Source organism: Eumetopias jubatus, unplaced genomic scaffold (genome assembly GCF_037043125.1).
Source record: "Eumetopias jubatus isolate StellerSeaLion01/CBP00866 unplaced genomic scaffold, mEumJub1_p1.0 scaffold_12, whole genome shotgun sequence".
NCBI lineage: Eukaryota > Metazoa > Chordata > Mammalia > Carnivora > Otariidae > Eumetopias > Eumetopias jubatus.
The window spans coordinates 31,297,540-31,311,853 of NW_028274818.1; the positions used below are offsets into that span (position 1 = coordinate 31,297,540).

At 37.3% G+C, this 14,314-nt stretch overlaps 1 protein-coding gene across 7 annotated transcripts in view; it reads right to left on the reverse strand.

The window, feature by feature from the left end:
- The window catches only part of PTPRC (protein tyrosine phosphatase receptor type C), a 127,314-nt gene that overhangs the window by 51,156 nt on the left and 61,844 nt on the right, over nt 1-14,314 (reverse strand). For 3 of the 7 annotated variants that reach the window (XM_028120307.2, XM_028120304.2, XM_028120303.2), the window contains 6 exons: nt 11,807-11,950; nt 10,916-10,981; nt 9,726-9,752; nt 7,745-7,963; nt 5,484-5,609; nt 4,237-4,377 (listed from right to left, as the gene is read on the reverse strand). In XM_028120307.2, the coding sequence (XP_027976108.1) occupies nt 4,237-4,377; nt 5,484-5,609; nt 7,745-7,963; nt 9,726-9,752; nt 10,916-10,981; nt 11,807-11,950 (723 nt within the window). The remainder of the gene's footprint in view (nt 1-4,236; nt 4,378-5,483; nt 5,610-7,744; nt 7,964-9,725; nt 9,753-10,915; nt 10,982-11,806; nt 11,951-14,314) is intronic. The other 4 variants (XM_028120309.2, XM_028120306.2, XM_028120305.2 and 1 more) reach the window with 2 other exon arrangements.

Here is a 14,314-nt window from a genome sequence, read left to right on the forward strand (position 1 = left end):
TATTTATAGAAATTGACAAGTTGATCCTAAACTTCACGTGTAATTTCATGGAAACTTGAATAACCAAAACAATTTTGAAGAACAAAGTTGAAGGAATCACAATTTCTGATTTCAAAATTTATATAAAGCAACAGTAATTAACAGTGATACTAGCATAAGGATAGATATGTAGATCAATGGAATAAAGCTTAGAGTCCAGAAATAAGCCCATCGTTACGGTTAACTTTTGACAAGGGTGGCAAGAATATTCAATGGGGAAAAGATAGTCTTTTCAGCAAATGGTCCTAGGACAAGTGGATAGCCATATCAAAAGTATGAAACTGAACTCTAACCTCACATCATATACAAATATTAACTCAAAGTGGATTAATAGTGTTACATTTAGGAGATAAAACTATAAAACTATTAGAAGAAAACATAGGAATAAATCTGCATGACTTTGGATTTGGCAATGAGTTTTATTTTATTTTTTTTAAGATTTTATTTATTTGACAGAGACACAGCAAGAGAGGGAATACAAGCAGGGGGAGTGGGAGAGTGAGAAGCCGGCTTGCGGCTGAGCAGGGAGCCCAATGCGGGGCTTGATCCCAGGACCCCAGGATCATGACCTGAGCCAATGACTCAGCCAATGACGCTCAATGACTGAGCCACCCAGGTACCCCTGGCAATGAGTTTTAAGGGTGACACCAAACCATAAGCAAAAGAGTAAAAATTGATAACTTGGACTTCATCAAAATTAAAATCTTATAAGTTTCAAAAGTTATCAACAAAGTGAAATGACAACCCACAGAATGGAAAAAGATATTTGCAAATCATACGTCTGACAAGGGACTTGTGTCTAGAACATATAAAGAACTCTTATAACTTAATAAAAATTTTTTTAAATTAGCAAAGGATTTGAATAGATAAAAGATATACAAATGGCCAATAAACACCTGAAGCCATGCTCAAAATCATTAGTCATTAATCCAAATCACAATGAGATACCACTTTATATCCACTGGGATGACTATAATAAAAAAGAGAGACAATAATGAGTGTTGGCGAAGATGTGGATAAATTAGAACCCTCACGCATTGTTCATGGAATGTAAAGTGATACGACCACTTTGGAAAACAGATTGGCAGTTCTTCAAAATTCAGAACATAAGGTTGTCATATGATCCCGAAATCCAACCCTAGGCGTGAACACAAGAGTAATGAAACACAGGTCTATACAAAACTTGTAAATGAATGTTCATAGCAGCATTATTCTAATAACCAAAAAATAGAAACAACCTAATCAACTGATGAATGAACAAACAAAATAAGGCATATTCATATAGTGGATTATCAGGCAATAAAAGAACTGAAGTATTGATACATTTTACAACATGGAAGCACCCTGAAAACATTATGCTAAGTGAAAGAAACCAGTCACAAGAGACAACATATTATACGATTCCATTTATATGAAATATCTGGACTAGGCAAATCCATTGGAGAGGAAGTAGATTGGTAGTTGTGTAGGTGTGGAAAGTAGGAGGGAAATGGGGACCGAATGCTAACAGATATGGGGTTTCTTTTCGGTGTGATAAAAATATTCTAAAGTTCTAAAGTTGATTCTGGAGGTGATTGCACAACTCTTAATATAGACTTAATATATTTTTAAAACACTGAATTATATACTTTAAATGGGTGAATCACAAAGTTGGTGAATTAACAACTGACACATCACAATCTCCAAACCCAAAGTTCATATTAGGGCTCATTCTTGGTGTCATATATTCTGTGGGTTTGAGCAAATGTATCATATGACATGTACCCATTATTACGGTATCATGCAGAGTATGGTATCATGCAGCCACTGATCTTTTTACTGCTTCCATAGTTTTGCTTTTTTCAGAATATCATATAGTTGGAACCATACAATAGGTAGTCTTTCCAGATTGGCTTCTTTCACTTAGTAATATGCATTTAAAGTTCTTTCGTGTCTTCCCGTGGCTTGACAACTCATTTCTCTCTAGTGCTGAATAATATTCCATTGTTTGGTTCTACTATAGTTTACCCATTCACCTACCAAAGGACATCTTGGTTGCCTCCGAGTTTTGGCAATTATGAATAAAGCTGCTATAAACATCCCTGAACAAGTTTTTGTGTGGACATAACTTTTCAACTCCTTTGAGTAAATTCCAAGGAGTGTGGATTGTATGGAAATAGTATGTTTTGTTTTGCAGAAACCACCAAGATGTCTTCCAGAGTGGCTGTACCACTTTGCATTCTTACCAGTAATGAATGATTTCATTTTGGATGGCAACATCATTCCACATGTTGCAAATATTTGATGTTGTGAGTGTTTCAGCTTCTGGACATTCTAATAGACATGTAGTGTATCTCATTCTTGTTTTTGTTTGAATTTCCCTGATGGCATAGGAAGTAGAGCATCTTTTCATATTCTTATTTGCCATTTGTATATCTTTTTTGGTGATTATATATTTTTAATACACTGAAGGATCCACTTTGCTAACACTTAATTTACTATTTAGTATCTGTGTTCACAGGAGAGATTGACCTATAGTTGCCTCAGTTTTACTCAAGTTGCAAATCCACTGAACATTAACCCTAAGCCTATCCTAAACCCTAAGAATAACCAAAATGAGTTGATAGATTTCCATGTCTTCTATCCTGTTGAGTAGTTTGGATAAGATAGAAACTATCCATTCTTTGAACATGTGGCAAATTTGTCTTCATATTTTCTTAAGGACAGGTGGGGGAAGCAGATGGTGAGTGTGAAATGAGTAGAGAGACATTGGACTATAAGTTTAATTCCAATTTTCTAATGCCTCCCAGGTAAATTTTCATAATTCATAATTTCTAAAAAATTATTCATCTTATCTAACTTTTCATATTGGATGCAAAGTTGTTTTATAATTTGTTAAAAGTCTACTTTTAGAATTTTTTAAATCAATGGGGGGTTTCATTTTTTGCTAGAGGTCTATTTTATTATTCTTTTAAACAAAAACAAGCCTTTAAGTTTGTGAATAAATTCTTAGTATAATTTTCTTCCTTCTTTCAATAACTTGGTACTCTAAACTTAGTGATGTTCTCCCTTCTACCATTTTTGCATTTATTGTTTTGGTTCTTACAAGCACTCTCCATTGATTGTCACTCAGCATACAGCAAAATGATAAAATTTCTCCTAAAATATCACTTGGTCTTCCTTCAGACTATGAAATTCCTCCACAATGTGTCTTTGCTCAAATCTGAGTATCTGTGTTTCAAAAGGTAAACTGAGGCCATTTGCATTGATGGCGACTTTTGATGTATTGTGTGACATATTTCTGCTATGTCACCTATTGCTTTCTACTAGTATTTCTTCTCTCCCTTTCTCTTTCCCTCCCTGCCACTTCCTCCTCTTCCATCTTCTCCTTCTCTCTCCCTCTCTCGTTCTCTCTCTCTCTCTCATTCTCTTTCTCTCTCAATCTCTCTCTCTCTTTTCCTCCTCTTCTTCCTCCTCTTTCTTCTCCCTCTGCTTCTTCTTCCACCTTTTCTCCACTACCTTTTCCTCCTCTCCTGTCTTTCTTCGGTGGGTACTCATAAATTGTCATACACATAATCACCATATTTTTTTCCTAGCAGATTCTACATTTCATTGGAATCTCCATACTTCCACCGAATAAGAGTGGAATTCTAGCACTGTTCCCTTCCTTCTTCCCTCCAGCTCCCAAATGCTATTATTTTCCAGAACGGTATTTTCCAACTGTTCTTAGCTATTATAGTCTTTTTATTATTTATATTGCTGGCATTTTAGTCACGCTAACTATTATCTTGCCACCAATATTTAGATTTGCTGCTGTGTTTTAATAGCCTTGTGCTCACTTCTATGAAAGGCACGGTTTGATAGAGGGGCAGGGGGTGCAGTAGCCCACCAAGAAAGGAATGGTGCTCAGGAGAAAACGGGAAATGCGTGAACAAACCGGATCATCCATCTTGGTTTTGTTTGCACCATACGCTCACAAGGGCCTACAATTTGCAGTTGAAAAAAACAAAAACAAAAACAAAAACAAAACAAACACACAAAAACTTGACAAAGGTTTGGATCTTCAGTCATTCATTTTGAAATTCTACTTTACAAACTGATACATATCTAATTTCTGAAACCCTTTCTCCAAATCTACAGCATCATTTTCTGTGATTCTCAAAGAATTGTAAGAACATAAGAAGAAATTTTACATACACATATAAGTAATATACTCACTTCCAATATCTGTTTGAACAGTTTTATTTATGTGCAAAAACATATGGCCACCATAGAATGCTTGTAAACTACAGGAATAACTTTGGTTAGGTGAAAAGTGTTCACAATTAACTTCTTTCTTATTATCTTCAGTACAATTACCTGAAAGACATAAGTATCATATATCAGTATATGAATACACTATATCACATTTAACTTTCTCTTTAGATTTCATATCTATAATCATTTAATATCTAATAGTAAATAATAAGTAAGTGATACTACAAAAAACTACTATCATTGCCATACTCCATTTTAAAGAAAATATTAAAAAGTCTAACTGAATTTAAGAGTGTCTCTAATATAACTGATGGAAGGAGTTCTCTGTTCAGAAACTGAGATTGAACCTGAGTTAGCTTTTGCCTAACAAATATTTTAGATACATCATCGTTTTACCATCAGTTCATCATCAGTTTGTTCTTGCTTTCCTCATACTATTTATATCACAGCCATGAATCTTCTTTATAACATGATGATTACAACCGGTGTCACATTGCATCCTTTGTGTGTGTGTGTGTGTGTGTGTGTGTGTGTGTTTTGCCAAATATGGCTTAGCAGATGGCTTTATACCAAAGAAGGAACTTCCACCTTAATAAATTCAAATAAAAAGAAGTAAAAATTCATTAAGTCATTAATTATTAAAAAGAACCGGTATCTCAATTATTGCCCCCCATATGAACCCAAACTCAAGTGCCTAGCACTTACTGCACTTTTCCCACTTTCATGTAAGTGTTCTTGAGGTTGTCTATGAATTTTGTTGATGGAGGGCTGACCACATAAACTCTTGAGTAATATGATCTTATGTTTGCTTTTATTCTAACAGTATGTGTATCATAATTTTTCTATAACAACCTTCTCTGATAATCCCTTCAACGATATCTTGTGTATAACAATTGCCAAGAAAATTCTTGTAAATTAATTGACTGTTACTGTTTCAAAGATTATTTTTTAAGGAAAGTATTTGTCTATTTTATCAATTTGAGTGGTATAAAGAATACAATGTTTTGACTCCAAATATACCATGGACCAAAAGAGGGGAAGGGGAGGGGAAGGGAGACAGTGGTAGGGAGAGGAGAGGGGGAGAAAGAAGGAAAGAAATAAAGAAGGGAAGGGATAGAAGGGAGGGAAGAAAGGAAGGAAAGAGGGATTAGTTACATCTAGAACAATTTTCTATCATAAAAATACTTTAATCAAAGCTATATTCTTACCACATTGAAATATGTATCTAATTTTATTTTTATCACAAGTAAAGTTTTTTTCTTCTACTTTTAAACAAATAGAAGTATTTGCTTTATCAGCCTCTGTACAATCTTTCAAATTAAAGCCTTCAGGACCTGTCAAAAAGAAGATATAAAAATAGATGATTAATGTTTCATAATGTGTGCCATATGCTCGATTAAAGTGACCGACATTATATTCATGATATAGTCTTTGGAAAGCATTTAGAGTGCTTTTGGCAAAGTCCAATAATTCAGGGTTTTGCATGTCTCAATTATTTAGCTTATTCTTTTTAACTTCACACATTTTGGCAGCATTTTATTTAGAATTTATCCTACCTTTAAAAAATGGGACCCAAGCAAATGTCTAGGTGAAGTTGCATTTTTTGCACATTTTAACACACTCACTTCATTCTTTTTCTTATATCTTCAATTTTTTTATTTACTCTTGATGTTTTTTATTAAATGATTATTACACAAAATATAGGAGGTTCTGTCTTGGAGAATGTGTTTTTTACATTGTCATTTTCTGTTCCTAATTGATAATTTATTTCAGTAATTTTTCAAAAAAATCAATCTTTAACCTATGTATTTTTAAGTTTTTATTTTATTTTATTTTATTTTATTTTATTTTATTTTATTTTATTTAGCAATTCAAAAATTCCCTACAATAACAAGTGCACTCCTTAATCCGCATCACCTTTTTAATCCCCTTCCCCTCTGGTCACCATCAGTTTGTTCTCTATAGTTAAGAGTCTGTTTCTTGGGGCACCTGGGTGGCTCAGTTGTTAAGCGTCTGCCTTCAACTCAGGTCATGATTCCAGGGTCTTGGGATGGAGCCCCGCTCCCTGCTCAGCGGGAAGCCTGCTTCTCCCTCTCCCATTCCCCCTGCTTGTGTTCCCTCTCTTGCTGTGTCTCTCTCTGTCAAATAAATAAATAAAATCCTAAAAAAAAAAGAGTCTGTTTCTTGCTTTCTGTCTCTCTCTCTCCTATTTTTTCCCTTTGTTTGTTTTGTTTCTTAAATTCCATACATGAGTGAAGTCATATAGTATTTGTCTTTAACTATTTCATTTAGCATTATATTCTCTAGCTACATCTATGTTGTTGCAAATGAGAAATCCAATAAAGGGTTCGTATCCAAAATATATAAAGAACTTATACAAATCAACACCCAAAAAACAAATAGTCGGGCAGAAGGCATGAACAGACATTTCTCCAAAGAAGACATGCGGATGGCCAACAGACACATGGAAAGACGCTCATCATCACTGACCATCAGGGAAATGCGAATCAAAACTACATGAGCTATCACATCACACCTGTCAGAATGGCTAAAATCAACAACACAAGAAACAACAGATGTTGGTGAGGATGTGGAGGAAAAAGTCCCCTTGTGCACTGTTGGTGGGGATACAAACTGGTGCAGCCACTGTGGAAAACAGTATGGTGGTTCCTCAAGAAGTTAAAAATAGAACTACCCTATGATCCAGCAATCTCACTGCTAGATATTCACCCAAAGAATACAAGAATATTAATTCAAAAGGATACATGCACCCCTATGTTTAAAGCAGCATTATTTACAATAACCAAGATATGAAAGCAAACTTTAACCTATTGAGATGTTAACAAATCAATGTTCTTGAATTATTATGTGATGTGAGATAGTCAAAATATTTACAGTTCCTGAATCTCTTTGCCAAAATGCATTTTATAAAGATATGCTTTAGTGGAGTGGGCTTGATACCCTGGTCCCTTCTTCCCAGCAGGAGCTTAGCTGGCAAAACCGGCTTGATCACCTTAAAATGATCATAATCTCTTTTTTTATGTGAAAGTATTTTTGTTCCTTCCACAACCATCAAATCCTTGACTTTGTGTTTTCCCCCAATATACTCCAGACACAACTGTATTTAGAAGGATAAATATGTGCACATATATATTTAATGACTTGAATTAAATGGGGGGAAAGAAAGCTTGTGGATAATCGCTCATCCACAGAGGGATAAATAAAACTTAATCTACACAACACACTGTGTAGATGGAGTGTAGGGAGGGGAAAAGAATTAAGACGGTTTATAAGAGTTCCTAAACTCACTGGGTTAGGAGAGCAGAAAGTTCACCCACTTGAGTCCTGCCGACTTCCTTTCCCTCATCCCTGCTCACTTACCTGACAGATTCCTGCAACCCCTAGCACGCAAGACACATAGAATTGTACTGTTTTATAAATATACAAATAGAAACCAATTTATATTTACCTGGTGGCACCTCCAAGTTTAAAATTTTATTTGGAGTATGACATGAATTATGACTTATAGTAACATTAGTATTTGCACATTCTGGTAGGCCGTGGATCTCATTCTTTAGACATGTGTCATTTTCACAATTCACATAAACACTAACATTTAGTTTTGCCTTAAATGACTTAGTTTCATTATCATACTGATATTTCACAGGGAAATGTGCATACTTCTCATCTGAAAGAAAATAAAAGTGAGGATTATCTTTTTAAAAATTTCAGAACAAATAAACCTACATCAAATGCAAGCACCTTAATATAGATTTTCAAAAATATCAAATATTTAACAAAGTATCCCCAGAAACATGAAAAAGAGAGGAAACACATCAGGTGTGTCCATAATTATTTTTCAAAATTCTCTTTATATCCCTGCCTATCAAGGACATCAGCTTTTAAGTTTATACTTGGGTGATTAACAGATTAATGTCTGTCTTCCTGACTGAACTGTATATTCATTCTATGACAGCAAAGTCCAGTTTACTTTGAGCATCAACATAAATCCAAGTTTTTGAGTAAAACCTGTCATTAGTAGGGGCTCAATTGTTTGAATTACTTGTTGAATTGATGCACAAATGAATGAAGCATCTGACAAGTTTCTTCTCCTTGCTTTATCATTTCCTTTTCTTTCTAAAATGCAGTTCTTGATTACCTGTTTCTCCAAATATGTGGAACATTAATTCAGGGACCACAGGCCTCATTACTCCTTTACCTAGGTAAAATTATCAATAATAAACCCTCCTAAGGACCTCCCCTTAGTGACATCTCACATTCTCTCCTTTATTTAAACAAATTCCGTTGACTGGTAAAAATATGTTTTCCACAAATGCTAATTTATTCACTCATTTTTAATCCAATGAACAATTATTAAGCCCTTATTATCTTTAAGACATTGTCCCAAGCCCTAGGAATACAAATGATCAGTTCTGAGAAACGTAGAGTCCTAACATGGAGACAAACATAGACATGAGTTGCAGAAGACATGCAAACACCTAAAACAAGATTATGCACAAAATAATATGGGAGTAGGGTGGGGAGAAATTTATTCAGATTGCAGGCATAGGAGATGGGGTGACTCCAGAGGAGGCGGGTGACTCAGTTTGTGTTTTAAAATATGAGCAGGACATAGGAAAAGAGATGGTGGGAGGGGGTGCGCTGGATGAAGGTGAGGTGGAATTCTAAGCGTAGAGGAAGAAGAGCAGGAGAGAACACAGAGACATTATGTAACCACTATGTGTTTAGAAAACTGTAAGTAATTTCATATTGGTTAAGTGAAGAGTGTACGGAGGCAATAATATAGGAGAAATATGATCATAAAATACCATATTAATTAAGCAAACATATGAAGGCTGATCTTTACATTAAATGTATGGGGAGCTACCGAAGGCAGAGACTTCAGCGATGAGATTCACAAACAATATGGAGGGTGAAGCCCCCGCCACGGAAGACTTCATTGAGAAGAGAGTAGGAAAATGGGAAAAGGGTTGCACAAACTGCTCTCAAGCACCTGCTTTGAGCCAAAACCCTGACAAGACAGAAAGACAGAGAGGCAGAGACAAAAACAGATTCTTTTTCTTCACAAGCCTTGAAGGTGTTCTCCACATTTCACATGTATCATTACACTGAATCCTCACCCTCTGCAACCCCAAAGCAAACTTGCTATTTTCCATTTCATGCACACCCAAACGGAAGTTCAGTGGCTTCACCAAAGTTGTTCAGCTAGTAATTACTAATCCTGATGCTCAAAACTAGGTCTGAATATGACATCAAATCTTCTTGCTCCTGAAGGACACTGGCTCTTAAGATTTGGAACTAATCATTACTGGGAAATGAGAGCCAGTGAGTATAGCTTGCTAGTGGGTCTTGAAGCTTAGAACGAAGAAGGAAATAATTCAAACAATATTCTAAAGTGATATATGCTCCCTCTAGATAAACAAACTTACCACATGATTGCTTAGGTGTAGTAGGAACTATAATAGAAAAAAAAAAGAGTGCAAATTATTAAAATTTCATTTACAATATCTCTGCTATAGTCATTTTGGGAAAAGGTGGTTTTACAATGCTTCAACTTCATAAATTGTGAAGTCTATGAGTTAGGTTTAACAGACAATGCAGGGTTCACAGTGCCTAGTACAATGTTTTAATCTCAAAACTTCAAATGTTATAAACTAATGAGCTAGTTCTATAAAACATTTTCATGAATTTACCCAAAAAACATGATTGTGATAATAATAATATTGGCATTTTTGAGCACCCATTTGATTATGGTGTGGTGACATGGCTAACTCTACACGCAGCCAAAAACATTTAAAAGGTCCTCATCCCCTTGATTAATCTCAAAATAGATTATATAATTATAACCTCGAGAGGGTTCAGTATATATACACCTTTGTTTAAAAACATCAGAAAACAGGCAAAAGCTGCTTCATTCCCTAGTTTAATTTTTGTTAAGTTCTTTGCACATATACTGGATCCAGAGTAATTAATGGCTCTTTCAATGAATTGAAACATATCTTGGGTGAAGCATTAACTGAAGAATGAGTGGAAATGTGCTCTGTGAAAGCGAAGAGATCTCTGCTAATCTGGTCTTTGAGTTGGAAGAATTGGGGAAAGAAGAGTGGGCTTGCAGGCTCTGCCATGGCCGACCCGCTGCCTGACACTGCCAATTGCTCTGTTCATTCCCTAGAGGCCCCTTGCTTTTGCTTCCATGCTCCATGTTGCATGACTGGGGCTCTACAATAAATCCTCTGCTATTCACCACTTGGAATGGAGAATCCCATTGATAGACTAGTTCCTTTTTTATATGAATACCTAAAACCACTCTTAGAGAAAGAAGTCCTAGTATATTTGATTATTTTTCTATGCATTTGCATAAAGTGCAAAATTAGGAGAGCAGGGGGGTGCTATAATGACATGATAGGTTATGACAGTAACATTGTGCCCTGATCTCACCAATTGTTGCCTTGCTAAAATAAGGGTTTTAAGACTAACTGCTATTCCACAGCCCCCATGACTAGAATACTCAGTTGAACTTCTCAAAAAAAGGAGCCCCATGTAGAGCAAATGGAAGACCCTTCTATGAGCACATCCCAGGTACATGGTATGACTTCATGGCTAAAGGTAAGATTGTCACCTATTGCTGTGGGAGCAGTTTTATGGGTAATGTTTGTTGCAGGTGAAGCGGACGTAAGAGTCACATCTGCAAGGAAATGAACAGAGAATAAAAGTTAATGAGTTTGTCATAATAAAGGGCAAAGGAAAAACTCTTCAGCAAAGATACTTTCCCAACCCAATCTTTACTACAGGAGACCTCATTGGAATTAACACTTGCTCATTTTCAAAATAAAAAAGTGAATCAAAGCTTTATCTACAAATGGCCCTTGAAGATAAGCAATAGTTCAAATAATTAGAGCATGACATTAAATAAGTTGAGAGAAACTATTCATTCCTTGGTGTAATTCTTACCTGATGGTCAAACTACTCTTTTCTCCTTCAATTATGGCTTCCTTATTTTAATTACTAATAAAGATACCACTTACTCTTTTTTAGTATTCACTGCCTATCAGCCTTTTTTACACACTCAGTTCTCACATCAATCCTATAAAATGAATATTATAATATCCAGTTTTACAGAAGGGAAAACTGACACACACAAATTATTAGTGGCTTGTGCTAAAGTCAGCCAGAAAGTTAAGGAGGCTGGATTTGATCCGGCTATATGACACTAAAGTCTATTATCTCTCTTCTTTGCCACCAACATTCATACTATGAATAACAAAATAAAGTATGCCCAGAAAAAAAAGCTTACCGGCAAGTTTATTTTGTCTAATTTAGTATCAAGATAATGAAACTTTGTAAAACAGGACACCTGCAAATAATATTTGGTATGAAGTAAAAGAGCTGCATTAAAGTTTCAAGTCTCCATCTCGTTATCCATAACCTACGACACCTAGAGCATCCTGGTAGTTTCAAGTCTCCATCTCGTTATCCATAACCTACGACACCTAGAGCATCCTGGTCAAACCTGAGGCGTTATCATTGGCGGTGGTGTTGGAGATGAGAGAGGGTAAGGCAGCAGAGCTGCTGTGTGCAGGGCTGAGGGTGGCTACTGGTGTGAAAGCTGTGTCTACGCGGAAGATGCTGGGTATAATCCACTCTCCTGGGAAGCCTGCAATCAGAAAGGCCATCATCACTGTCATCCATTTCTGCCACCCAAGGGCAATGGCCAGACAGTCAACATAAACAGATTATTGAAGCTAAGGCCAAGCAACAATCAGGCACTTTGTTCTATGTGTTCTGCAAAACTGAATTAAAAACAGCAAGCTTTGTGGAAGAGGTAAGTTTATCGTCAGACAACTCAAAACCTATGCAGTTCTCTCTTCGGAGCACAAATTTAAAAGTCTTTGGAACTTGAGGAGCCAGCTTGCACAACTCAGGGAAGCCAAACTCCCCAGCTGAGGCATGCCTTGGGTGGTAGTGAGAATGCACCATGGCGATAGAGTGGGGGACTGGCTTGCTGGTGCTGACACCACAGAGACGGGAGTGGAACTCTGGGTGTAAAAGGCTGTGTTAAGGTTGGCAGAAGAGGAAGCCAGGCCTGCTATGTGTGAAAGCCTCGCATGGGGTGCACCTCTCTGGGGAGGGGCGGATTTCTGGGTGCAGGTGCTTAGGTCTACTTTTCTTAAATCAAAGCTGAGTGGGCTTCTCTGCCTGTGCAGTTGCTGAGCTCAGGGCGCTTCCTTTCCAGCTGAAGGTTACAATTCGACTTCCATTGTGTAGACTGCCCTTGCCAGGAAAAAGCACATCTAAGCCAATTGGTATAGAATCAGCTGTCGTTGCTGAAGAAACGGCACAATGTATTTGGTTAGGACCGTTCACTCTCAAGCTTCAAAGCACCTCATGCATGTGACATCTTCTTGCAGATATCACACCAGAATTACAGCACAAGCAATCAATATGTATGCATTGGATGCCTATTACATGACTAGCACTCTGGTAGTTGTCATGGCAAAAACAAAAAGAAATACTAACGAGGCTCTATTTAAGCTTGGTTGGTTATTTCCCTGTCATGATCCCTGGGGTCCTCAGTTCAATGATAGGAGATTAGCCTTGCATTTGCAGTAAGATTCTCAGTATTTGAGCAGAGTAAAACATGTATGCACATGCTGAAAATGGTTTCAAGGCCATCGTGCAGGCATCCTCCAATTACAAACCCAGAACAGTCCATAACTTCACATCCACATCCATTAGAATTGAAAAAGCATCTTCCAAAAATTTGAGTTTGGGTTCTCAGCTTGGTCTACACAACCCATCCTCCCATTTCACTAACCCATAGAGCAGAATGAGTGATATAAACATCAGTTCTTCAGTTCTGGATCCCCATAGAAGGGCTCCAACAGAACAAGGAGAAGAGCAGGAAGGTTTTTTTTTTTTCTTTAAAAAAAAAAGTTTAGGGGCTCCTGGATGGCTCAGTCGTTGAGCGTCTGCTTCGGCTCAGGTCATGGTCCCAGGGTCCTGGGATCGAGCCCCGCATCGGGCTCCCTGCTCCGCGGGAAGCCTGCTTCTCCCTCTCCCACTCCCCCTGCTTGTGTTCCCTCTCTTGCTGTGTCTCTCTCTCTGTCAAATAAATAAATAAAATCTTAAAAAATAAAAAATAAATAAATATATAAATAAAAAATTTTGACACAGAACTGGTCCTCTGCCACGTTTTAAAAATCAACGGGTTTGTCTTTTGCCTCCTTCCATATTCTTCCCTACTTCTCTTTCACGAGCTTGTTCTCTTCACCCCACTCCATGCCCCGGAGTCCCTTGTCCTGCTCTTCTGCGGCCCCCATGATCCCTCCCCGAGTCCCCTCCCTTCCTCCTTCATGTGAAAACTATGACTCCCTTGTGTAGGTAATCTCAGTGCCGGTTTACGGTTTAGGAGTGGCTTTTACCATTTTACTTAAGTTAATTAATCCTAATCAATTTTTCATTAGTGGAATTAGCCACTTGGAGAGGAAGGATTTCTTCATGAGGGCAAATAGGGTGGTTTCTGTGTCTATCAGCCCCTGCAGATCAGTCCCCTTTAGGTCTTTTACGGCTCCTTCTCATCCACAACTTCTGGATCTGTGCATTTACTAAAAGCTCCAAATCTTTTTACTGCGGTTCTCCTGGCAGCTAGGGTGGGTGGAACGAGGCAGGGAGGCGAGGGCAGCTCTTTTTCCAGTTGTTTCAATCTTGTGCATTGCCTGGAATGACTTTTGTGCCTCTGTTTGATAGGGTTGACTTCCATCTTTGATTCATACTTAAAGCAAGGCCACTTTAGTGCCAACTCTGTAGCCCCCCCCCCCCATTGCCATCTTTAACCTTCAGACACTCAGGCCACTCCATTTTTATATGTGTCCATGTGGATTTTTGTTTTTCAGGATAAGAAAGGGGGGGGCACCATGAAGTGACTTAGACGCTGATTTTGGAAAGACAACGAAGGGGATATTTTGCATTGCTTTTACGTGCAGAGATGCTAAGCCAAAAGAATCCTAATGTTTGGGGA